This window comes from Pelophylax lessonae, assembly GCF_965119305.1.
Source record: "Pelophylax lessonae genome assembly, chromosome: 6".
In the NCBI taxonomy this organism is placed as follows: Eukaryota; Metazoa; Chordata; class Amphibia; order Anura; family Ranidae; genus Pelophylax; species Pelophylax lessonae.
The window spans coordinates 183,681,560-183,708,983 of record NC_138773.1 but is presented as its reverse complement, the minus strand read 5'-3'; the positions used below and the strand labels follow the sequence as shown (position 1 = coordinate 183,708,983).

The window sequence follows — 27,424 nt, the reverse complement described above, 5'->3', positions numbered from 1 at the left end:
GTAAATACCCTCAAATTAAAGCTGAAAGTCTGCAGTTAATGCACATCTTGTTTGTTTCATTTCAAATCCAAAATCCATTTTGGTGTTGTATAGAGCCAAAAAGATTAGAATTGTGTCGATATCCCAATATTTTTGGACCTGACGTGAGGACATCATTTTCAGTAATCCAACATTTCTGTATTAAAATCTTTTTTTTATTAGCCTTATGTAGTATTTTAATTTTCTAATATACTGAATTTTGGGTTTTCACTAGCTGTAAGCATTACTCATCAAAATTAAAATAAATAAATACTGGAAATATAGCACTCTGTGTGTAATGAATCTATATAATGTATGAGTTTCACTTTTTGAATTGATTTACTGAAATAAATTAACTTTTTGATGATATTCTAATTTTATGAGATGCACCTGTACATGGACACACTTTGCTCTGCAAACAAAGATATACAGTAGAGCAGCAATGTGTTTCCTACTACAGCCAGCTAAATAATTTGAATTTTCCAGATATGTTTGCATCTGCATTTCCACACAAGGTGAACCTGACTCAGGAGTTTTTAAATTATTATACCCCAACTCCCATCTTTATATTAAGTTCCCAGAACCTGCTAAAAACTTGGAAGCCCTCATTTGTACTAAGGAATTTCAAGTACTGAAACAGATGAAGCCCAGTACCCGATGGTCTATTGGTGCAGAATTTAAATGCTTGACCGATCTTCTGGCACAATGGCTTCTGCTGACATTCAACTCTTAGCATTTATCAGACAGGTTGCTAGAGGCTCATATCCCTGTCATACCAAAAGATGCCCAGGTCTTGAACTACAGACCTATTTCATTCTTAAATGTATTTTTGCAATAATCTTGGCAAACCATTTATTCACGTTCTTGAATTCTTGAATCTTCTAGATCAGGTAAGCTTCATCTCAGGATGGGAGGCAAAAAACAATACCATTAAGGCCCTCAGCTTTCTTCATTGGCTAAACTCCAATCGCCAACAGGGATTCTTCCTGTCTATGGATGCCGAGAAGGCATTCGATAGGACGGCATGGAATTACATGTTGGCAGTGCCTTAGACCTTAGACATAATATGTGTAATTACATTATGTCCCTCTATGCCAATCCTTAGACGAGAGATAGAGTAAATGGCCACTTATCACATACCTTTCACATGAGTAACAGGAATACATACATACTTACTCTTGAACCCTCTCTATGTTGGATACATGCCAACACAATATGTTGAAAGAATACCTATTGGGACTAGGGAATATAAAGTGGTGACACTCACTGATAATGTCTTTTTATTTTTTTTCAATAATTTTTATTAGATGGATATATTTAACATAGAGGAAGTGAAACATGCACATATATTAATACAGCCCAAGTAGTACATAAAAGTACAGATAGTACATAGGTCTATTATCTTAGGTGTGCTCAGGCATGAAGACATGCAATAAGATAGAAACAATAAAGAGAACCAAAAACATAAACCTAATGAAACTGAACACTTTACATGGGTCATAATAATAGGGCATTGGGAGCAAAAATCAGATTTTATGGTTAGAACTCCTTAATTCCCAGGGTTTCCAGATTTTTACAAAGGGCAAGTTTGAGTTATTGCTTATTGTGAGTGCTTTTTCATAGGAAAAATTAGTTTTGACTAAGGAAAGCACCTCTGAGGGGCTAGGAAATATTTGGGATTTCCAGTGTCTTACAATCATGGTTCTGGATGCTAGTAGGATGTGTAGAAAGATGGTACAGTATTCTTCTGGCCATTGTTCCACACCCAAATTGAGTGTTGCTAGAGCAGGGGATTAAAGGTGTCAATATTTCAGTAAAATCAGAAATTATAGCAGATATTTTGTGCCAGAAACTTATTACACCTTTACAGTCCCAGAGTATATGATATAGAGATCCTATCTGTCCACACTCCCGCCAACACAAAGGGGAATTACTAGAGAAAACTTTAGATAAACGCAGTGGAGTATAGTACCATCTATGTGTTATTTTATAGGCTTGCTCCCAATGTTTAACGTTGCGTGTTGCAGTATACAGAGAGTTGAAGGCTTTGAGTCATTGTTCCTCTGTGAACTGTTGGCAAAGATCTTGCTCCAATTGTGTGATAGCACGGGATTTGACAAAAGGTCAAATTATTTTTTAGGAGGATGTAGAAGAGTGATATACCTCCATGTGTGGGGTTTGGGTCAGTAAAGTAAGACCAAAATTTAATGTGTAGTTTTATTTCAGGAGGAGGATAGTGGCTTAAATTTATGCAGGAACGTGACATAGTCGTTGCTTGGGAGTTTATTCTTTTAGTTTCACTCCAGCGGGTTTGGGAGTGTGGTTAACTTTTATATCTTTACTGTTTTCCTACAAAAAAGTTACATATCAATATAAAAAGCAAACATACAATAATTTCTTTACATCCCCCCCCCCTCCTCTCAGACTCCCCAAAACGCTCTTAAAATTGTACTATTCAATTAAACATTTCTACATATCTACTACCCAGGAGCCAGGCCAGGAATTTCTATCCATGCTTTCCATGTTCTTTCAAAGCTTTTTATATTTCCTTTTCTTATACAAGCCACTTTTTCTCTAATTAATATATTATTGACTTTTCTTAACCCGTCTAATATATATGGGGGTTCAGATTTTATCCGTTTCCCTGTTATTGCTATTCTGGCTTAGTACAGACATTTTAAAACTGCTGTTCGCTTGATCTCATATCCTCCTTTCTGTTCCATATACCCCAATATACACAAGACCGGGTCCAATTGTAAATTTATTTTAAATACTGAATTTTTTTTATCCAACACCTCCTTCCAGTATCTATGTAGCTTGCGGTACCTCCATAGCATGTGGATCAGGCCCCCAACTGCCACTTTACATCTGGGGCTGAGCGGATCTGATCTTAGCCCAAATTAATACAGCTTTTTGGGGGTGTAAAATGCTCTATGGAGTATATAGAGCTTTGTGAGTTTCTGAGATGCTGAGAAGGATAACTTGTCTACTGAGGTTTAGTTTTAAGATTAGTGAGTTAGAAAAGTTTACTTTATAATGTGAGATGTTACTGAATGGGGAAAGAACATTGTGGGCATTGGGTAGGGATACCTGGGGGTTTGTGAGAAGTAATATCACATCATCTGAAAATAAGTTTATTTTGTGTTGTCTGGAGCTGAACTTAAAGCCCAGAATGGATGGGTGGGGTCATATATTTTTTGGTTATGGGTTCAATCAAGAGATTAAAAATGGTTGGTGATAGGGGGCATCCTTGGCGTGTTCCGTTTGTAATAGAAAAGGGTTTTGGATAGCATACCCAATACTTGGGCAGAGGGTTGAGAGTAAAGTGCTAGGTTAGTAGTCAAAATATTACCACAGTATCTGAATTTAGGAAGAACTTGGGTCATGTAGGTCCAGTGCACTCTACTGAATGCCTTCTCCGCATCAATAGATAGAAGCAGAGAAGGCACACAACAAAGCTCTGCGTAGTGGATGATGTCTATAATACACCTGGTGGCATTGGATGATTGTCTGCCAGAGGTGAATCACATTTGTTCTGGTTTGACAAGTGTAGGAGTGATATGTGTAAGGCGGCGTGCAATGATTTTTGCATACAATTTTACTTCTGAATTGAGGAGAGATATGGGTCTAAAGTTGAGGTTGTTGTTGGTTCCTTGCCAGGCTTAGGAAGGGTTACCACTTATGCTCTCAGCATTTCACGTGGGAATGTAGCAGTCAAGGCTGCTGCTGTAAAGAGATTGGTAATATTGGGGGTGAGAGTATCTAGCGGAAGGCCCTTTAATACTCATTAGAGAACCCGTCCGGTTTTGGTGATTTATTAAGTGGAAGGGAGGCTATTGTTTTTTTTGGATTTCCCACTCACTAATTGGAGCATTTAATAATTGTAGTTGCTCTGGTGTTAAGCAGGCCATAGATGATTCGAATTTCGTTTGAAAATCGTAAATGGCAGTGTTATCGAACGATTTTCGTATCGTTAGTGTGGTATGTAAAACGTTCGATTTTCGTACGACAGCAAAAATTCACATATCCAACATGTTGGTTTTTTTTGCGAAAATCGGCCGAATTTCGTATCATTAGTGGGGGAGTTGTATGATTTTGCCTAACAAAACACAGAACAGTAGGGAGTGTGTCCGGTAGAGATGTGGTTAAAAGGCACAAAAAATAGTGTTTTGTCGTACGATTTTCGGCTCACATTGATGGTACACTCGATGATGTGCACGAGTGCCGCTTTCGTTTATCGAACGATAAATCGTACGAAATTCGAATAGTCTATGGCCTGCTTTAGTGAAGGGAGGTCAGTGGACGACAAGAATGAGTTTATATCAATTTCAGAAGGTTGTGGAATGGACTTATCACATTTTAGATTGTAAAGGTCACTGTAGTAGTCGGCGAACATACAGTATCTGCTATGTTTTGTGGGTTAACTACCTTCTGCTGGTTTGTAGGGTGAATGAGGTGAGATATACTTAGTCATGGTTTGTCTATGTTTTATTCTATGGGCTAAAAACTTTCCAGGTTTGTAGTCAGAGGCGTAAAAGCATATTTTAAGTCATTTTAGTACCAGTCGTGTTGCTCTAGCAGATGGGTTCTAAGAACTGTGCAGGGGTTAGTTAACCACTTAAGCCCCGGAAGATTTTACCCCCTTCCTGACCAGGGCCTATTTTGCGATTCGGCACTGCGTAAATTAAACGGACAATTGCGCGATCGTGCGACGCTGTACCTAAACGAATTTGACGTCCTTTTTTTCCCACAAACAGAGCTTTCTTTTGGTGGTATTTGATCACCTGTGTGATTTTTTGATCATGCGCTATAAACAAAAAAATAGCGTCAATTTTGCAAAAATAACAATATTTTTCACATTTTTTTATATGAAATTCCCCAAAAAAATGTAAAAATCTAAATTTTTTAACATTTTAGGCCAATTTTTTTTTTACCATATGTTTGGTAAAAAAAAATCACAAAAAGTGTATTTTGATTGGTTTGCACAAAAGTTATTGCGTTTACTAACAAAGGGAAAGATTTTTGTCATTTTTGTTGTTTTTTTTTTAACGCGTAATGGCGGCGATCTGCGATTTTTTTGCGGGACTGCGACATTGGGGCGGACAGATTGGACCCTTGACTGACATTTTTTACACTTTTGGGGTTACCATTGACATTACTACAGTAATCAGTGCTATACATATGCACTGTTACCGTAAAAATTACACTGGCAGTGAAGGAGTTAACTGTATTGGAGAGGGAGGGGTTAAGTGTGTCCTAGGGGCGTGTTTCTAACTGTGATTGGCTGTGGCTTGGTGTGTAAGAACAGTGATCAACGGTCCTACATAGTAGAACCGTTTGATCACCATTCTTACACAGGGGAGACTGACAGGCGGCTTTGTTTACATTAGCCGCCTGCCTTTCTCCCGCTGTCACGGACGATCGCGAGTGCCCAGCGGACATCGGGTCCGCCCAGGACACGCGCGGGGGGGCCCGTGACGGAGAGGGAGCGCGCATACGGTGGCGCGCGCGCTCCCAAAACCCTTACAGGCTAGCGACATAGCCCTACGTCGCCTTGCCTGTGAGGGGCTGACTGCCGACGTAAATTGTCGTGCGGCAGTCGGCAAGTGGTTAAGGTGTGTTAACTTCTAAAGTGTGGAGGTTTTTCAAGATGTCCTGAAAGCGTTGGTTACATGCTTTCTTAGCTCTTGCACCTAGTTGGATGAAGATCCCTCTCATGTATGCCTTATGGGCATTCCATAGAGAGAACTCATCAGCTGTTGAGGGGATGTTGATCTGAATTAATTCTTGTAAATGCTGGGAGAGTATGCGGTTGAAGGAGGGTTCTTGTAGGAGCTTTGTGTTGCAGCGCCACACGTTGGATCTGGGGCAGATCTGTGATTCTGTTATTTCTATGGTAATGGCCGCATGATCTGACCATGTGATGTCAGCTATGGCAACTGATGAAACTTGCTGTAAGAGCCATTTGTCCACCAAAAACATATCTAATCTAGAGTATGTATTATGTCTAGCCGAGAAATATGTAAAATCTCTTTCCTTGTCATGCAGGCATCGCCATGCATCCTATAAATCTTCCCAATGCAGCATGGCCTGAATCTAAAATAGAATCCCAAAGGTTGAAAGCCAATGAGTTTTTGATAGCAGGAAGCACTCCCTTTTTCTTTAAGGTGGCACTCGCACAGTAAATATGGGGGAAATCGTTATGGGAACATTTAGGAGATACATTAAGTTGAAAATGCGTTTCTTGAGCGCATACTATATCAGCCTGGGAGGTACGTGCTTCACGCCATAAGGAAAATGACTTGGCTAGATGATTTAGCCCGCGGGCATTATTAGACATAATTTTAAGCCCCATGGAGATTGTAAAGGTACACAGTATAACACATCATTTGAAACCTTACTTTGTAGACAATGGATGTATAGTACAGAACATAATAAGGATTGATCCTTGGGGTAGAAGTGTTAGTATAGTCACTTATACGTACTGATATTGAATCCATAGCAAATTGTGCAGTAGTAACTTGGGTATTGAAAATGGGCCTGAGCATTAATGGTTCAGGGTAACAGTTCGGGGGTAAATGGGGGTAACCATAACAAAAACCCGATATAGGGGAGAAGGAGAAGAACAAGTGGATCTAAAAAGGATGTCCTGATAAAGGGACTAGAGGCAGTACTTACTGCATGTGTAAACTGGGGGTAGAGCTAGATGGAGAACGCTCGTGTGGCCGGATAAAGGTGGATTTCTTGAGATCGTTCAGGAGCTCCCAGATGGATGGTGGTGGAATGATCCACATTGTGGGACTCTCTGTCAATCTGGAGGAATTCGGCGGTGATCCTTTGAGGCAGGTTAAGGGGGTGGAGTATCTGGGATGATGTCCCAACTGCGAAGGAGTTTCAGACCTTCTTCCATTGTAGAGATGGATTTTCATCACTCCATTATGGGTAATAGTGAGTTTAATGGGATATTTCCAGCGGTTTAGAATCTTGTGATTTCTTAGTGCCTTGGTGATGGTAATTAGGTTGCTACATTGCTTTGCTCGAGAGTGTATTTGGAGAGGTCAGGTGGAAGTTGTAGCTTTGAAAATTGGTAAGGGATATTTTCTGCTGTGCGTAATTATGTCAGCAGTCTTTCTTTAACTTGGTAGAAGTGTACACAGAGAAAAACATCTCAAGGTACTTGTGAATGCAGATAACTCAGCTTGGGGACCCTATGGATCCGATCGATAGTAAGATCTACTGATGTAAATGTTGGTAGAATTTTTAGGAAGAGATCTCGCACAAATTGCGGTATCTGTGCTTGTTGAACAGACTCTGGGACTCCCCATATTTTCAAATTAATTCTGCGAGATCTGCCTAGATCTGCAACTTTGGATTTGAGCCAAGTTATTTCTTCTTCGTGAGATGAATGAGCACTAGCGTGCTGAAGGAGTCTGCATAATCGCACATTTTGTCTTCTACCTGATACATTCTGTCCCCCAAGTCTTGTATGTCTGCTGCATACGGTTAAAGCATGAGGTCATATCTTGCTGTAACGATTCTCACAGTGATGTTTGCATGTTTTTCAGTATGGTATCTGACACACGGAGATCAGATGTGGCAAATGCAACAAATGCATCATTGTAAGGCATAGGTGCAGCTGGTCAGACAGTTTGGGCGCTCACCTCCATGTCATGGGATCCTGGGATGCCATCCAGGTCCTCTCTTCTGGGCTTTGATTTTGCTGGACTCCTTGTTGAAGGTGAGGAGGCTCCTGAAGGAGTTGGACTTGCTTGGGGGCTAAGTGGTTGATCTCCAGGCTGGATGTGAGTCCACAGTGCGTTCCGAGGCTGTCCAGGGCTTTTCCTGAGAGCCTCCGCTGGCTCCATTTTGGTGGAGACCATCCGGGGCTTTGTAAAGGAATATATCAAGCTTGCAAAGCTTTGGCAGATGTTTTCTCCTGCGGGTCATAGCTACTGGCTGTAAGATTCTGGTACCTCCGGTACCCTTAATCACCACTTTCTCTGTAATGCGTCCCACCTTTCTCTTCAGGTGGTACGCATATACCTTTAAGAACGATGATGTCACTGCTGAGCGCCGCAGAGCGGCTATTTCAACCGCCGGCGGTCTCACTCACATTGTTCATTCAACCTGCCTTGTTATCCACATGCTTTCAAGCCTGTCTCTCGGTCGGAACCTCCAGCTATTCCCTCTACCTGGAGCAGACCGGAACCTCGCTACTGATCCCTGTATCTCGCTACCGGATCATTCCTTATCTACTGGACCTCTCTAACCTACTAACATTACAAGTGATAAGTACCCCGCAGGGGAACCCTCCATAACCTTATTGCACTATCTACCTATGCACATTAAGGACTGTTACTACCTATCCATACTATCCTATCATCTGCACTGTTACATAGATTGCTAGCTCTTCAGCCTACTACCATCTATCATCTGCACTGCTGCATAGATTGCTAGCTCTCCTGTCTACTACTATCTATCCTTGCACTGGGTTAGTCTATCCTGTATTTGTCATCTGCTGTCCTCACCACCTGTTAGCATACTCGATACTAACCTATCTGCATTCCTAAATACCATCTTGAACTCTCCTATACAAACCTATCAAGTGATTACCATCCTTGTCACTGTTCACACCTGTCCCTTCAGCACATCACCTTCATACTATCATATACATCCTATCACTCCAGGAACATCTCATTGAGTGTGTATATATCTGTATGTTGAAGCTGACAGGCCCACGGTGATGAGTCCTGGAGAGTTGGATCTGGTATTCAACACATCTCTACATGACTACTGAGTGGAGATTTTGCAGCTGCAAATCCAGCCTATAATAAAAACGCAGGAGCGTTACACTGGCTGCCTGAGGCTGAATGGACAAAAACAACCGGGGCTGGGTGTGCTGGGGCTCTGAGATTAGTTGTTTTATCTGGTGGCCGAGCGGAGCTCTGTTAACATGTGGCCGTTAAGCAGCGCGGTCGCCAGGCCCTACTGATAATGTCCTTTTTTGCGTGACAAAGCCCCACACCACACCTCCCAATCTTATTCAGCATCCGGAACACTTTAAAACTCTTTTCTTCTAATAAAATACAAAATAATTTGCATTGAACATCTCCCTTTCCTCTGAAGTAGTGAAGTAGTGAACCGACGTTGAGAGAACTTCCCATTTTACTGGAAATCTGATACCATGAGGTAACTGGGGATCCAATTTTCCTCTAATCTGTCAGAGTTATATATCAGAAACTTTCTACCTGAGTTACAAACAGTGAGATGCAGCTTCCAACTTTGAAATAGACCATAATGTTCCTGGTTCGGCTGAGCGTTTATTATGAAAATAAACCCCTAGCGAAGGTTTTGGCAGTGTCCGTTCACCTATAGGTAGCCTAAATATAACCCATGCTCTATAAATATAAGCCTTGTGTCTTGTACGTTACTCCAAGATAAGAATTTTGCAGGTAAGCTCCTTTTTTAATGGAGATCTGAGAAAAGGAAAAAAAAATAAATATGAATACTTAAAAAGCACTTTTGAATCTTGATGCCTACTTTTGAAGAATAGTGCTTTTGAAATTATAATTGAGGGCGCATGTGGCAGTGTGCCCCTGGCAAGAGTTTCAAAAAGCATAAAAAGCTGGAAACATTAGTTAACTGGAAACTAAAGACAAAATACGCATTGGCAACCTTTTTGCTTTTTTTTGGTTATATTTTGATTTTTATAAACAATAAAAAAGAATTAAACAGTGGGTTATGTTTGTGTTTAAAACATTGTTTTTTTTTTTTTTTTTTCTATAAACTCTTTGGTATTAGGCATTGCTTGTTAAGACACATAGGGGTTGATTTACTAAAGGCAAATTGACTTGGAAGTGCACTGCAAGAGCATTTGGAAGTGCAGTCACTGTACTGTAGATCTGAGGGGAAGATCTGAAATGAGGGGAAGCTCTGCTGATTACTATCATCCAATCAAGTGCAAGCAAAAAGGCTGTTTTTTTATTTCCCCCCACAGATCTACAGCGACTGTGCTTTCAAGTGCACTTGTAGTGCACAGTGGATTTGCCTTAAGTAAATAAACCCCATAGTCCCAACAAGCAGAGACTCATAACAGTAGGAGCTTTATAATATAAATAGGAATTCTTCATCAGGCCTTTAAGGTCAGAATTAAGATCTCAAAAACATAGCAATGTGACTTATAATGACTGATGGTTACTAAATATACCACATTTAGGCATATTAGAGCCCATGTAGCAAACGTTTCACCACACTTTTGTACAGCACCAAAAAAGTAGCATACCATTCTTTGTAGTAGGTGCAGATATCGTAGCAGCAATTACTTTTCTAAATTTGTTATTCAGGTATTTTGAAAAAGCAAAAAGGTATATAAGCATTTTTGGGCAATTACTTCTTAAAATTGTGGGGTTTTTTTTCCTTTTATTTTTATTGTATTCATCACTATCTACAGAAAAAAAAAATACACATTGACCCTGATTTACTAAAGGAGCAGAGGATTTTTTTTGTTTTAAATGTTAACCACTTGCCGACCGCCGCAAGTACATATACTGCGGCGGTCAGCCCCGGCCAGGCAAAGTGACGTACCGGTACGTCACTAGCCTGTCACTGGCTTGTGAGCCAATAGCGAGCGAGCGCGTGCCTCAGCGCCTGCCCCGGCTCGTTCCCTAACAGGTCAGTGCGTGTGACTGGCGGACCCGATCTCCGCCGGTCACTCGCGATCGTTCGCCGGGAAGGGAGAAAGGCAGGCAGGCTAATGTAAACAAGCCGCCTGTCATTCTCCCCTATGTAAAAATGGAGATCAGACGGTTCTACTATGTAGGACCGTTGATCTCTGTTTTTACACTAGAAGCCATGTCCCATCACAGTTGGAAACACGCCCCTAGGACACACTTAACCCCTCCCTCTCCAATACAGTTAACCCCTTCCCTGCCAGTGTCATTTTTACAGTAACAGTGCATATTTATAGCACTGATTACTGCAGTAATGTCACTGGTAACCCCAAAAGTGTCAAAAATGTCAGTCAAGGCTCCGATCTGTCCGCCGCAATGTCGCATTCCCGCAAAAAAAAACGCAGATCGCCGCCATTACGCGTTAAAAAAAAAAACCAAAAATGACAAAAATCTTTCCCTTTGTTAGTAAACGCAATAACTTTTGCGCAAACCAATCAAAATACGCTTTTTGTGATTTTTTTTTTTACCAAACATATGTAGCATAAAACAAATTGGCCGAAAATGTTAAAAAATTTTGATTTTTACATTTTTTTTGGGGAATTTCATATAAAAAATTTTGAAAAATATTGTTATTTTTGCAAAATTGACGTGCTTTTTTTGTTTATAGCGCATGATCAAAAAATTGCACAGGTGATCAAATACCACCAAAAGAAAGCTCTGTTTGTGGGAAAAAAGGACGTCAAATTTGTTTAGGTACAGCGTCGCACGACCGCGCAATTGTCCGTTAAAGTCACGCAGTAAAAAATTGCAAAAAAAACCCTGGTCAGGAAGGGGGTAAAATCTTCCAGGGCTTAAGTGGTTAATGAGGTGAATCCAAGTGAAAATTCACTTTGCAGAGAATACCCAATCATATGCAAGGAAAATGTAAAAAACAAGATTTTTTTGCTCACACGTAATTGCCTGATTGAAGTCCGCTCATTTTCAACTCATTCACTAGGATAAGTGAAAATTCACTTTGCACACTTTAAAAGTAAATCTGCTCTATTCATTTAGCGAACCCCACTGTTTCTAAAATAAATTGTTTATAGCAATGCAAGCTTATAGAGCTGAACTTTTTTTATCCTATCAGTAATAAAGATGCAAAAAAATGAGTTAAATGTAGAAAAGTGAGTTAAAAATGCTTTTTTTTTTTTTAAGGCTGAAGAGATAACATTAACAATTGGACAAGCGTTTGATCTGGCATACAGAAAATTTCTCGAGTCTGGAGGAAAAGATGTTGAAACACGAAAACAATTAGCAGGCCTGCAGAAAAGGGTAAGTCCTGTGATCTTACTGCTTTATCTGAAGAAGAACTGAGTGTACAAAATCAGCTTAACAGACCTGTTAATGTGCCAAAAAATATGTAATTACAAATGGAAAAAAAATGAATTTAGAAATTAAAAAACTACAGAGCTGTTTCCAATATCAAGAAATAGGGATGAGTGGCTTTAATTAGAGACTGTGTTTTCTTTTTATTAAGGAGAGGGGGTCTGAGGGGGTCTAAAGCCCACTGTCAGCTGATGCCACAGAGGCGGTCCAGGATCTGCAGGGATCCCAACAATAATATCAAGATCCACCCAGTTGACTGACTGGCTAACTCAGCCTCTCAGCATGCGACTAAGAGCCTGAGCCAGCCACTCTACCCCCTTCAATGCCCAGAACTCCAGTAAACCATTCGGGACAGAGCAGGTGAATGACAGTCAAATTTAATTACGGCATAGTCTGTATCGGTACGTGTGAGATACACCTTCTGAATTTGTTTGGCGCATCTCCTTCCACCGCCGAGGATTGCAGGGTGCTTCAGTTTGCCTCCTGTTCCGAACTCCTCCTACTCCTCATCCTCATCCTGCCTTTAGGGTACAAAAAAGTGTAATCGGGGCCTAGTCTGGGTTTGTACGTGTGAGATACACTTTTTTATACCATATTTTCTATTCCGCTATTCAATCTACACCCTTTTGGGGTAAAAAAAAATTAAATTGCGGCATAGTCTGTATCGGTACGTGTGAGATACACCTTTCCAATTTTTTGGGCGCATCTTCCACCACCGAGGATTGCAGGGTGCTTCAGTTTGCCTCCTGTTCCGAACTCCTCCTACTCCTCATCCTCATCCTGCCTTTAGGGTACAAAAAATTGTAATCGGGGCCTAGTCTGGGTTTGTACGTGTGAGATACACCTTTTTATATCATGTTTTCTATTCCGCTATTCAATCTACACCCTTTTGGGGTAAAAAGAATTAAATTGCGGCATAGTCTGTATTGGTACATGTGAGATACACCTTTCCAATTTTTTGGGCGCATCTTCCACCGCCGAGGATTGCAGGGTGCTTCAGTTTGCCTCCTGTTCCGAACTCCTCCTACTCCTCATCCTGCCTTTAGGGTACAAAAAATTGTAATCGGGGCCTAGTCTGGGTTTGTACATGTGAGATACACCTTTTTATATACTTTTTTCTATTCTGCTATTCAATATACACCCTTTTGGGGTGAAAAAAATTAAATTGTGGCATAGTCTGTATCGGTACGTGTGAGATACACCGTTTTATATACTTTTTTCTATTCCGCTATTCAATATACACCCTTTTGGGGTGAAAAAAATTAAATTGCGGCATTGTCTGTATCGGTACGTGTGAGATACACCTTTCCAATTTTTTGGGCGCATCTTACACCGCCGAGGATTGCAGGGTGTTTCAGTTTGCCTCCTGTTCAGAACTCCTCCTACTCCTCATCCTCATCCTGCCTTTAGGGTACAAAAAATTGTAATCAGGGCCTAGTCTGGGTTTGTACGTGTGAGATACACTTTTTTATACCATATTTTCTATTCCGCTATTCAATCTACACCCTTTTGGGGTAAAAAAAATTAAATTGCGGCATAGTCTGTATCGGTATGTGTGAGATACACCTTTCCAATTTTTTGGGCGCATCTTCCACCTCTGAGGATTGCAGGGTGCTTCAGTTTGCCTCTTGTTCCAAACTCCTCCTACTCCTCATCCTGATCCTGCCTTTAAGGTACAAAAAATTGTAATCGGGGCCTAGTCTGGGTTTGTACGTGTGAGATGCACCTTTTTATATCATATTTTCTATTCCGCTATTCAATCTACACCCTTTTGGGGTAAAAAGAATGAAATTGCGGCATAGTCTGTATCGGTACATGTGAGATACACCTTTCCAATTTTTTGGGCGCATCTTCCACCGCCGAGGATTGCAGGGTGCTTCAGTTTGCCTCCTGTTCCGAACTCCTCCTACTCCTCATCTTGCCTTTAGGGTACAAAAAATTGTAATCGGGGCCTAGTCTGGGTTTGTACGTGTGAGATACACCTTTTTATATTATATTTTCTATTCCCCTATTCAATCTACACCCTTTTGGGGTAAAAATAATTAAATTGCGGCATAGTCTGTATCGGTACGTGTGAGATATACCTTTTTATATACTTTTTTCTATTCCGCTATTCAATATACACCCTTTTGGGGGACAAAAATTTAATTGCGGCATAGTCTGTATCGGTACGTGTGAGATACACCTTTTAAATTTGTTTGGCGCATCTCCTTCCACCGCCGAGGATTGCAGGGCGCTTCAGTTTGCCTCCTGCTCCGAACTCCTCCTACTCCTCTTCCTCATCCTCATCCTGCCTTTAGGGTACAAAAAATTGTAATCGGGGCCTAGTCTGTGTTTGTACGTGTGAGATACACCGTTTTATATCCTTTTTGGGGTGAAAAAAATTAAATTGCGGCATACTTTGCATATTTGACTGTGAGATACACCCGTTGTATTTGTATACTGTTTTTCTATTCCGCTATTTAATAAACACCCTTTTGGGGTAAAAAAAATTTAATTGCGGCATAGTTTGCATCTTTGACTGTGAGATACACCCGTGCAATACTCTTGTTGTTTTGTTCAGCTATACAATAAACACCTTTCTAGGGCAAGATCATAAATTACAGAAATATGAGGAGAACGTCAAATAGGGGCCATGGCCTGGGTCGTGGTGCTGCTGGTAGAGCTCCTGTTGCAAGGAGAGGACGTTGTCAATCTGTGCCAGCTACACGCACAAGTGAAACACCTTCCTCAAGTGTGAGTAGGACACAGAACCTGCAGCAGTATTTGGTAGGGCATCATGCGCCTCTGCAAGTGTTGAGGCAAGAACAAGTAGAGGCGATAGTCGATTGGTTTGCTGACAGTGCCTCCAGTTCCTTCACATTGTCTCCCACCCAGTCTACTGCAGAAAGGTCAGAGTTGGCACCTGCAGCCGATGTCCAACCGTCTTTCACCTCAACCCCTTGCAAATCAGGCAAGCAGTCTGAGCCCCAAGTCATGCAGCAGTCTCTTCTTCTTTTTGATGACTCTGTCAGCAGGGTTTCCCAGAGCCATCCACCTAGTCCTGCCCCAGAAGTGGAAGAGATTGAGTGCAGCGATGCCCAACCACTTATTTCTCAAGATGAGTACATGGAAGGACCATTGCAGCACGTCTCCGATGATGACGAAACGCAGGTGCCAACTGCTGCGCACTCAGAATTGTGGAGACCGACAAGGAGGGCAGGGGTGAAGACTGGGTGGAAGATGATGTGGAGGACGATGAGGTCCTCGACCCCACATGGAATGAAGGTCATGCAGGTGACCTGAGTAGTTTGGAGGAAGAGGCGGTGGTCGCACAGAGCCACCAGCACAGCAGAAGAGGGAGCAGGGTGCAGAAGCGGAGCGGCCGTGCCCTAGACACTACGCCTGCTACTGCCCAACGCAGCAAGGGACCGAGCGCACCAAAGCCAGCTCAAAGGAGTTCTCTAGCGTGGAAGTTCTTCAGACAATGTGCTGATGACAGGACACGAGTGGTTTGCAACCTGTGCAATCAGAGCCTGAAGCGAGGCATAAACCTTCTCAACCTGAGCACAACCTGCATGATCAGGCATCAAAGTGCAAAGCACGAGCTGCAGTGGAGTAGACACCTTCAAAACCAAGAAAAGTCTCTGGCTGCTCCTGCTTCCTCTTCTGCTGCAGTCTCGGCCTCTTCATCCACCTCTGTAGTGATACGGGCAACACCACCACCTGGGTCACCAACCATGGGTCCCGTGGAAGCGTTCAGCTTTCCATCTCCCAAACACTTCAGAGGATGGGGAAGTACCCCCCTATCCACCCGCGATCCCTGGCCCTGAATGCCAGCATTTCAAAATTCTTGGCCTTTGAAATGCTGTCATTCCGTCTGGGGGAGACGCACAGTTTTAAAAGCCTTGTGTCGGTGGCTGTCCCACAGTACGTCGTGCCCAGCCGCCACTACTTTTCCAGGCAAGCCATCCCTTCCCTGCACAAACAAGTGGGGGAAAAAATCAGGTGTGCACTGCGCAACGCCATCTGTGGCAAGGTCCACCTAACTACCGATACGTGGACCAGTAAGCACGGTCAGGGGCGTTATATCTCCCTAATGGCACACTGGGTAAATGCAGTGGCGGATGGGCCTGAGGCGGATAGCAATTTGGCGCATGTCCTTCCACCACCGAGGATTGCAGGGCGCTTCAGTTTGCCTCCTGTTCCTAACTCCTCCTACTCCACTTCCTCATCCTCTACCGCCTCCTCATCCCGTCAGCGTAACACCTTCACCACCAACTTCAGCACAGCCAGGGGTAAACGACAGCAGGCAGTTTTAAAACTTGCCTGTTTGGGGAAAAAACCACACACCGCACAGGAGTTGCGGAGGAGCATGGAACAGCAGACCGATGATTGGTTGCTGCCAGCGAGCCTCAAGCCCGGCCTGGTGGTGTGCGATAACGGGCGAAATCTCATAGCAGCTCTTGGCCTAGCCGGTTTTTTTGGTGGTGCAGAGGTTCCTTAAAAATTACCCCGATATGTCAGAGCTGCTGCAGAAAATGCGGGCCGTCTGTGCACACTTTCTGCGTTCTCACCCTGCTGCTGCTCGCCTGTCAGCGCTGCAGTGTAACTTCGGCCTTCCCGCTCACCGCCTCATATGTGACGTGCCCACAAGGTGGAACTCCACATTGCACATGCTGGAAAGACTGTGCGAGCAGCAGCAGGCCATAGTGGAGTTTCAGCTGCAGCACGCACGCGTGAGTCGCTCTGCGGAACAGCACCACTTCACCACCAATAACTGGGCCTCCATGCGAGACCTGTGTGCCTTGTTGCGCTGTTTTGAGTACTCCACCAACATGGCCAGTGCCGATGACGCCGTTGTCAGCTTAACTATCCCACTTCTATGCCTCCTTCAAAAAACGATTCGGGCGATGATGGAAGAGGATGTGGCACAGGAGGGGGAGGAGGAGGAAGAGGGATAATTTCCAAGGCTTTCAGGGCAGTCATTCACAAACCCACAAACGCCAGGTACACAATTGTCCAGCAGGGGCACAGTTCTGGAGGATGAGGAGGAGGAGATGGAGGAGGAGATGGAACCATGTTCACAGCAGGGTGGCACCCAGGCCAGCTCATGGCCATCACTGGTGCGTGGCTGGGGGGATACAGAGGACACAGACGATACACCTCCCACAGAGGACAGCCTTTTGTTGCTTCTGGGCAGCCTGGCACACATGAGCGATTACATGCTGCAGTGTCTCCACAACGACCGCCGAGTTGCCCACATTCTAACTTGTGCTGATTACTGGGTGGCCACGCTGCTGGATCCCCGTTACAAGGACAATGTACCGTCCTTAATTCACTCACTGGAACGTGATCGCAAGATGCGCGAGTACAAGCGCACGCTGGTAGACGCGATGCTGCTGGCATTCCCACCTGACATCCGGGCCACAGTAGAAGCACAAGGCCAAGGCAGAGGAGGAGGAGGAAGAGGTCGCCAACGCAACCAGGGCACCGCCAGCACCTCAGAAGGCAGGGTTAGCATGGCCGAAATGTGGAAAAGCTTTGTCAGCACGCCACAACAAACAGCAGCACCAGCAGCTCATATGGAACGTCTTAGCAGGAGGCAGCATTTCACCAACATGGTGGAGCAGTATGTGTGCACACGCCTACATGTAGTGAATGACGGTCTGCCCCCTTCAACTTCTGGGTCTCCAAATTGGGCACATGGCCTGAGCTTGCCCTTTACGCCTTGGAGGTGCTGGCGTACCCTGCAGCCAGTGTATTATCTGAACGTGTATTTAGCACGGCTGGGGGCGTTATCACAGACAAGCGCAGCCGCCTGTCCAGAGCCAATGTGGACAAGCTCACATTCATTAAAATGAACCAGGCATGGATCCCACAGGACTTTTCCGTACCTTGTGCAGAATAGAGATGGATACCGACCTTACCCAGCCATTGTTATATTTTTGATCTTTCTCATTTTTTTGGGGTGTACCCTAATTTAAAATGATTAAAAAAAAAGCAGTGTTGGCTACCTCGTCCCCCTCCACCGCCGCTTTCACCTACACCGCCACATCCACCGCCACCTCAACCTCCCTCCTACTCCATATGGGCCTCGTCCTTCACGGATGAAGAAAATTGTTTTATTTTTCTGTTTTAGCCATTTGCAGCACTCTAGCCCTTTCCATTGGTTTTTTAGAGCCATTTTAGTGCCTGAAAGTTCGGGTCCCCATTGACTTCAATGGGGTTCGGTGTCCGGGTAAAGTTCGGAAAAAGTCCGGGACACGGACCCGGACTTTTTTTTCAAGTTCGGCCGAACCCGCCGAACACGGACATCCAGGTGTCCGCTCAACTCTATTCCTAAACCTTTAAGTTTTGTTTGTTTTTTCATTTTGAAGTTAGTGGAAAGTAGTGTTATTTTTTTTGATATCTGTGAATTGATTCTCCTCACTTTCTAGGTTATAATCTCTCTCTGCTCAGTCTGAAGTTTGAATTTCAGCTATAGTTGGACCCTAAACAATATTCTTATTACTCAATACACAAAGATCTGATAAAATATACAGAAAATTAAAAACAGTACAGCATAATGCGCCAAATGCGCAATAGATGTAAAACAACTTCCAAATAACGTCAATAAATCATCAGTCTTCAAAGTCGGGCAGAAAGTCCAGACCAGCAAAATGTACAATATTCCCCTGAGTTTCAAAAGCACAGCTGGGTAATATTATTAATATGGCTAGCCATCAACAAATCCTGCGCATCCTATTCTATCCTGTACTTAGTATTACAGAACAATGCAGGAAGTAAAATGGAGTTTTAGTATTCGCCTTAGTTCCAGCCTGACATAGAGAATACATGTTCAAATCAATAATATAGAAGGTTTAATAGGGAGGAGTGATACATAGTGGCATTGTATTGCACATATATTGATTACGTTAAATGTAAAAGAGGGAAAGGATTAATATGAATTTGGAAAATGGCTGCTACATTGGAAAGGTCCTTTAGTAATGGAGGTGGTGGGCAGGTTCAGTATTTGGCTTCCCTGTCCTTTAGCCTGGAATTGTGCACCTCCCTTTCCCTAGTTAGAGAGTACAGAAACTCCAGGCTCAGCCCCTCCATGCCCCTGCAAAGGTGGAAAGAGTAAGCAGTGGTGGAGTTGCTGGTTGGCAGAAAAGTGCAGTGTTTAGGGTTCCTGGGGTTCAGTGTCAGGTGGTGGGTGGAAAAAGGTGCAGCTTCTGCATTGTTGTGGTGCAATGTCAGGGACTGCTCGGAAACAGGGAGGTTCACCAATGCAACGCACGTTAACCTTTATGCTGTAGTGCACCTCAGCAGAACAGCATAGTGTGAAGGGGGCTTAGTATTTTCATCTGCAATTATGGCCATGTGATGCTTGGCCAACAAGTGGGTTTCCCAACATAGAAAACAGTATGTGCGTTCTATATGTTTTAAAAAAACTTCAAGCCTATTAACTCTTTGCTGCTATATTATACAAGCTGCTGCTATATTGTTCAAGATCTTAGCAAATATGTTTTAAAGCAGTTTAGAGTTTAAAGTGATTGTAAATGCAATTTAAAAGAAAAAGAAATAACAAACAGGTTTATACTTCCCTGTTTTGTGTAATGGAATCACACAGAGCGGCCCCAAAATTCCTCCTCTCAGGTCCCCCACCGGTGCTTCTGTTTCCTCCTCTCTGATGAGTGCCCCCATAGATAGCTGCTTCCTATGGGAGCACTCTTGTGGACTCACTTCTGAGCCCCATTATCTGTGTCTATAGACACAGATACTGGTACTTGGTCGTGCTCCCCTGAACTCTGGTTACTGGCTTTGATTGACGGCAGTGGGAGTGAATGGCTCTTGCTGCCTCAGCAAAGCCTGTGAGACCAGGAATCGAGGAGAGAGAACTGTAATGATATCGTGCGTTGGCACTCTAGTTTGTCAGGCCGCCGTTTCGTTCAAACGCTGTCACAAGCATCCATCTTGGGTTGCGAGCTTAGTGACAGTGTTAAAACCAAATGGGTCATTCTTACCAGCCTCATCCTCCTAGCCTTTGCAGTGTTAATGACCCCCTGGGTCACTGAATGCCAGGTTCCAGGCACAGCTGACATTTTTCACACCTTTACTATACACAAGCAGACATTCTGTCTCCTCATGCTCTAAGAGTTAATTTGTAATCTGAACACAGCATATGCCTCCTAGGTCATTCGGAAGATGACACAGTTGACCATGAAACTTCATATCATTTTAACCGAACATAACATATTAACATAAAGTAGATATTTGGGTGCCCCATAAAATACCCATCAAATTAAGTCCCAGCACGGACACCGTCATGCCTAGGAAAGGCAAGCTAGCGATCCAATGCCGTACAGGTCAGAGGTTATTCCGTGCTAACCCATGTTTAGTGTCTAAAGATAGGAATTTCCAAACCGGACCATGAAATATCGGTTTCAAGCATGTCACCGTTTCATATCTCCTGATATGAGTGCTTGTATGAATCTGTCAAAGCGGGCGGTCATTTAGCAGTTTATAGACTCAGAGCCATTGGCTGAGTACTTCTGGTGACACCCCCTGGAGAGTCAGAGAAAAACACAGGAACTGAGAGAGTTCTCAGTTCTCATCCTAAGATCGACGGCATAACACTGCCCAAGGGGAACCAAACATACCTGTTCAACTCTGAAACTAAGGTAATACCAGGACCGTTTTAATGCAAGTATTTTCATTCTTTTATTCTCCTATTTCTTAATTGCTGTATTGTGCCTCTATTTCTTTGTAACCCATTTTTCTGTAAATATTTTTATTCGCACCAATTTTTAACCTTTCTTATAATTAAACCTTATTTTTAAAAGTGTTGAACTTTGTCTCTAAGCTCTTAAACGCAACTTGACCCAATGAATCTGCCTCCTGAAGAGCGCTATTGTGGGTTATAGACAGTTATTTTAAAGTCATAATTGATATTTGTACTGTTTAGGCTAACCTATCTGAAACATTCTTGTCAGGTGACATTGTGTGTTACAGACGGTTATTGTAAAATCATAATTGATATTGGTAAAATTAGGAGCGTCCGCTAAGCTCAAACGTAGCGGTGGTGGCAGCGAAAGGGTTAATCGTTTAACCCGGTGACAAACACTCTCAGTCTGCTGGCATCTAGATTGTGGTCCCGCAAGCTGGACAATCTGTGTGCTGGGTGCAGCTGAGAGTGGCATTGTTACGCAAGTGGCGGCAGGGTGTGAGATTGCTTGGTCTTTGGTCACAAGGTGGATGAGAAGGCCAGGGGTCTGATACCCGCCACCGTCACATATTGGCTGGCAGCGTACGTGGGATAATCTTGCATTAAAGAGCATTCAGTGCACTGTTAGGAATTAGCTCTGCACTGAAGGATTGTAACGGTTGTGGAAAGCAGTCCTTAGAGACAAACTGGTGCATATTTTTTGTTTTTTAAAAAAGAGACACACAGCAATCTCTACTTTCTACAGCGTCTTCCTATCTTGCTTTCTGTTCTATCTTTTCTGCTTGCAAACATGCCTGGTTTATCGGAATATAAAAAAATGAACAAAAATGAACTTGCTACGCATAAAAAGGACTTGACGTCAGTGGAAAAACTTGTGAAGTAATGATTCATGCCCTGCAGGAGTATGATATGCAGGCAAGCCGAAATCTGGTGGAGCCAGAGGAAGAGGCTTCCGTTTCTTCAGAGCCCAGTGATTCAGGAACGGCCGTGCAGGATGGGCCAGCAGAGACTGACACTGGAATACCACTGGATGTCACCGCCACTCCACAGCATGTGCAAACCAGCCCCAGCTTGCCTGCAGCTAGCATAGACTCTCCTCTAATGCAGGAAACGCTGCAACGTGTTAAGGAGGTGGATCCTATGGCGTACCTGCAGTTTCTAGAACGCCAGGCTGCGGCTGAGAGAGCGGAGCGGCAGGCGGAGAGAGAGGCTGCCGAACGCCGGGCTGAGAGAGAGGATGCACAGAGGGAGGCTAATCGTCGGCACGGACAGGAGATGGCTAAGCTCCAGCCACAGCGACAGACTCAGAACCTCGGATCCCTAGAGCACAGGGACACTTCCCTGCTTGTGAGCCCGACAGCCAAATTTCCAGTCATGGAAAAGGACAGTGACATTGATGTGTACCTACTGTCGTTTGAAAAGACTTGCCGTCAGTACCAGCTGCCCCAAGCACAATGGGCTCGGTACCTGACCCCAGAGCTGCGAGGCAAGGCCCTGGACGCTTACGTTGAATTGCCAACGGAACAGGATGGTGATTATGAGGCCATCAAGGCTGCAATCACCCAAAAGTACCAGTTAACCCCGGAAGTGTATCGGAAGCGATTTAGGTCCCTGCAAAAGGGACCTGGGGACTCATATATGGATGTGGTAAGCCGCTTACGCACCACGTTCCGTCAGTGGACTAAGGGCTTGAAGGCCATTACATTTGAGTCCCTGGAGGATCTCATGATTGGAGATCAATTGTTGCACATCTGTCCTACAGACGTCAGACAGTTTGTGCTGGAACAAAAGCCAGCCTCTGCCCAAGAAGCAGCAGAACTGGCAGATACCTACATCCACACTCGGGTATCTGACCATCGCCAGGCTCCTCTGTATGGCGCGAAAGGAGGAAAACCGCACATGGAAACACCTCCTGCACCTAGGAGTCAAGCTCCCCAGCAACCAGCCCCTGCAGTTCCTGGTGTCACCTTCCCTACAACTGACACCCGCAGATGCTACAACTGTGGAAAAGCGGGACATCTCAGGACACAGTGCCCTGAGCAGAAGCAGATGACATCACCTGGTCAGCCGGCCAGCAACTCTTCCTCCGTGCTGTTTGTCCGCAGGAAATCCCAGGTGACCGCCACCAACTTGCAGCCTGTCACCGTGGGCAATCGGACTGTCACTGGTTTCCGGGACACAGGAGCTGAAGTCACTCTGGTCAAACCAGAAGTGATAAGAAGAAGGGACATCATCCCTGGAAAGTTTTTTACCCTCACTGGAGTTGGGGGGACCCGCTCACAGGTACCCCGTGCCCGTGTTTTCCTTGATTGGGGTGCCGGGAGTGGGATGAGGGAGGTGGGAGTCTCTGAGGAAATCCCCACAGATGTTTTGTTGGGTGCCGACCTAGGCACCCTTGTTTCTTACTACACCCCTGCTAAAGGCACCCTGGATGCCTCCACGGAACTCTCTGGACTTGAAAAGGTACTGTGTGCAGATATTGGGTTAATGTCTGGGCAACCTATGGATGGACAGAGGTAGGGGGAGGGGTGGAGTGGTGTTGAATTACCAGGTCCTCCATCTTTTGAAGAAGGAAAGGAGGCCCTCTTGCCTGTGAAGTTACCAGGGGTATGCTGTAGTAATGCTAATGATGATGCAAATAATGTTGATGACGATGATGTTAATGATGGAAATGTTGATGATGATAATGTTGATGCTAATAATGCTGGAAATGATGTTGCTGATAATGTTGATGGAAATGATGATAATGCTAAAGATGTTTTGTCAATGTTGGTGGTCCATCGCAGTGTGGCAAAGGCAGGGGAGATGCAGGCCCTGGTCGCAGAGCAGCAGGAAGAGGTCTCTATGTCCTCTCCTTGTTCTGACCCAGTGGACTCCACCTCTGTTAGGCCTCAGCAGCTGTCTTTGTTCGCCACAGGACAGCTGGCTGGGACTTATAGTACTGCCTGTCAGGCAGCACTGCGGATCGACCAGGCTATCCGATCACTTAGGACTGGAGCTGAAAGGCCCCCAGCTGTGATGAGTAAACACCAGCTTGACTGGGACAATGGGCAGATAGGTGTGACAGGACAACAGGCAGGAGGCCTGGAGACTGAAGGGGTTAAACAGCTGTTCATTGTGTCCAGTCAACCTCACAGACATGTATTGAAGGTGTCACATGATCTGTTTTGTAAGGATCTCTGTGAGATCAGGCGGGCAGGGCCTGGAGTGAAGCACCAGGGTTTGTGGCTTGACCTGATCCTCACACAGCATCCTAGCCCAGCACATGCCAGTGACAGAGTTAGTACCCCTGAACTGGGAAAGACAGGTGTCCTGTTAGCGGTAGCTGACACTCAGGGCGTGGTTTTGGGCCTTCAGCTAAAGCCCCCCTGCCCCCTCCAGATATCTATGCTGCTGGCAGGGCTTACTGCATGCCGCATCAGAGATATTGGAGACCCTGGGAGGACACACCCTGACGTCCACGAGATGGGCGCCTGGGTGTCTCCTCCCCCCATACCTGCGACCTCTCCTGTCTCACAGGAGGTGCAGGCCGATGGGGAACAGGAGACCGAGAGAAGGCTTTGTGGAGCCTTTAGCAGGCTGAACGTCAGCCCTGCGATTGTGGCCTACCCCGTGCCCAGGAACCATGAGGTGTTAAAGCAGCTGGCTGATGCCCGCTGTCTAACCATCCTGAACCTGAGCAGGGGGCGTGGACCATACCTTCTAACCTGGAAGGCTCAGGACGAGCCAGCCTTCCCCAACCCATGTGGCTTAACTGCGTCTACAGCAATGCTAGATGGGGTTGGGAACGCATCAGACACCTCCCTAAGGGTCACGTGTGATCCCCAGGGAGAGGTTGAACCTGGTGCATTGGCCTGCTTTAGGGGCCTGGTAGTGTTTGGCCCTGTCTGGGTGGAACACCCAGAGCTCTTGTCCACAGTCCCAAATGTTCTGGCACGGCCTAGTTTGACAGTTCTGCATAGTAACTGTCAGATGGACCTGTCAGCGGTTTTGTACTGGGAAAAGCAGGGAGGAGTAGGCACCCAGAGATCTGGAACTGAGGATACCAGGACCTGGCCTACTCCTCAAACCCCAACTTTGGTTACGTCATTCCTGGGTACAGCTGGCCACAGGAGGATGCTGGGATGCGACGAGAGTGGCTCAACTGAACCCGTGACTGGCCTAACCAATGGTATCCTGGTTAAACTGGCGTCCTTGACGCCAGTGTGGCAGAAGGACCGTCCGGCCCTGACGGGGGTACTGGCTCGTGCACCTGGGACATGGGGCCCGGAATTTAAATGCCCAGTCCCGGCACCACCCTATGGCATTACCTTTGGGCCAGATGCAGCCCTAGGCCGGAATGATGCTAAAGGAGAGGAAAATCTCATCCTCTATCTGAGCTGGAAGCTGCTCCCCAGGGGAGTAGCCTCTGTCATCCAGCAGAAGAAAGGTAGCACCCATGGCAATGCTGATGGGTTGTCGCGTCAAGCCGAGCTGCAGGAGACGGGTGCGTCCGGAGGGGAATTGTGCTTCCCCTCCTATGCACCCACAAGAGGGGGAGGTGTAATGATATCGCGCGTTGGCACTCTAGTTTGTCAGGCCGCCATTTCGTTCAAACGCTGTCACAAGCATCCATCTTGGGTTGCGAGCTTAGTGACAGTGTTAAAACCAAATGGGTCATTCTTACCAGCCTCATCCTCCTAGCCTTTGCAGTGTTAATGACCCCCTGGGTCACTGAATGCCAGGTTCCAGGCACAGCTGACATTTTTCACACCTTTACTATACACAAGCAGACATTCTGTCTCCTCATGCTCTAAGAGTTAATTTGTAATCTGAACACAGCATATGCCTCCTAGGTCATTCGGAAGATGACACAGTTGACCATGAAACTTCAGATCATTTTAACCGAACATAACATATTAACAAAAAGTAGATATTTGGGTGCCCCATAAAATACCCATCGAATTAAGTCCCAGCACGGACACTGTCATGCCTAGGAAAGGCAAGCTAGCGATCCAATGCCGTACAGGTCAGAGGTTATTCCGTGCTAACCCATGTTTAGTGTCTAAAGATAGGACATTCCAAACCGGACCATGAAATATCGGTTTCAAGCGTGTCACCGTTTCATATCTCTGGATATGAGTGCTTGTATGAATCTGTCAAAGCGGGCGGTCATTTAGCAGTTTATAAACTCAGAGCCATTGGAGTACTTCTGGTGACACCCCCTGGAGAGTCAGAGAAAAACACAGGAACTGAGAGAGTTCTCAGTTCTCATCCTAAGATCGACGGCATAACACCGCCCAAGGGGAACCAAACATACCTGTTCAACTCTGAAACCAAGGTAATACCAGGACCGTTTTAATGCAAGTATTTTCATTCTTTTATTCTCCTATTTCTTAATTGCTGTATTGTGCCTCTATTTCTTTGTAACCCATTTTTCTGTAAATATTTTTATTCACACCAATTTTTAACCTTTCTTATAATTAAACCTTATTTTGAAAAGTGTTGAACTTTGTCTCTAAGCTCTTAAACGCAACTTGACCCAATGATTCTGCCTCCTGAAGAGCGCTATTGTGGGTTATAGACAGTTATTTTAAAGTCATAATTGATATTTGTACTGTTTAGGCTAACCTATCTGAAACATTCTTGTCAGGTGACAGTGTGTGTTACAGACGGTTATTCTAAAGTCATAATTGATATTGGTAAAATCAGGAGCGTCCGCTAAGCTCAAACGTAGCGGTGGTGGCAGCGAAAGGGTTAATCGTTTAATTAACCCGGTGACAAGCGCTCTCAGACGCTGGCATCTAGATTGTGGTCCCGCAAGCTGGACAATCTGTGTGCTGGGTGCAGCTGAGAGTGGCATTGTTACGCAAGTGACGGCAGGGTGTGAGATTGCTTGGTATTTGGTCACGAGGTGGATGAGAAGGCCAGGGGTCTGATACCCGACACTGTCACAAGAACCACTGTAGACCGATACAGTGCCGGATTAAATGAGGGCTCAGGTAAGTATAAGGGGGAGGGGGGTGACGGGGATGATACTACCCATTTTTATTTTTTTATATATTTTTTTTATAAAAAATAAAATGTTTATTGAACAATGGCCTCTTATATCTGAATTTTTTGTTCCTATTTTTGGTAATATAATCAAATTCAAAGCAAGGTGTGCATGCCCACACACAAAAAGATCTAGGGACGATGCCTAAAGATTATTAGGAGTTTGTTAAACTGATTTGTTGGGTTTGTGTTTTCACTTACAGGAAAGGATATATTCAAAACTTTCCTCTCAGTCTGGTTACCTCTATCTGCACTGAAGCAATTAGGAGTATATTGAGGAGTTCTCAGATTTACCTGCCACCAAATTTCCTCTCTATTCAAAGGCACTCCTGGAAATGTGTCCCTAATCTTTCTATTCTAACTGGACCAAAAAACTGTCCCATGCTGCAGTATACTAATCACTCCTATCTGTGATCTAGGAGACTAGCCAGACTGATCAAAACCCCTCTCCACCAAATATGTCCCCATGTTGAAGTGATCATGCACCAAAACCTATCCGGTGAACCCAAAATACCCTACATGTTTTGCTCAAAAATAGAGCTTAGTCCGGGATGCAACAAATAAATCATAAGTGCTCAAAGAATGAAGTGCTATAAACACCACATAGCAAATGGTGACTCCTTTCTAAGCTGCTTCTATTTATAGA

At 44.5% G+C, this 27,424-nt stretch overlaps 1 protein-coding gene across 2 annotated transcripts in view; it reads left to right on the top strand.

Moving 5' to 3' along the window:
* The window catches only part of GULP1 (GULP PTB domain containing engulfment adaptor 1), a 788,491-nt gene that overhangs the window by 587,577 nt on the left and 173,490 nt on the right, over positions 1 to 27,424 (top strand). For both annotated transcript variants that reach the window (XM_082260575.1, XM_082260574.1), the window contains exon 8: positions 11,886 to 12,002. In XM_082260575.1, coding sequence (XP_082116701.1) covers positions 11,886 to 12,002 — 117 coding nt within the window. The remainder of the gene's footprint in view (positions 1 to 11,885; positions 12,003 to 27,424) is intronic.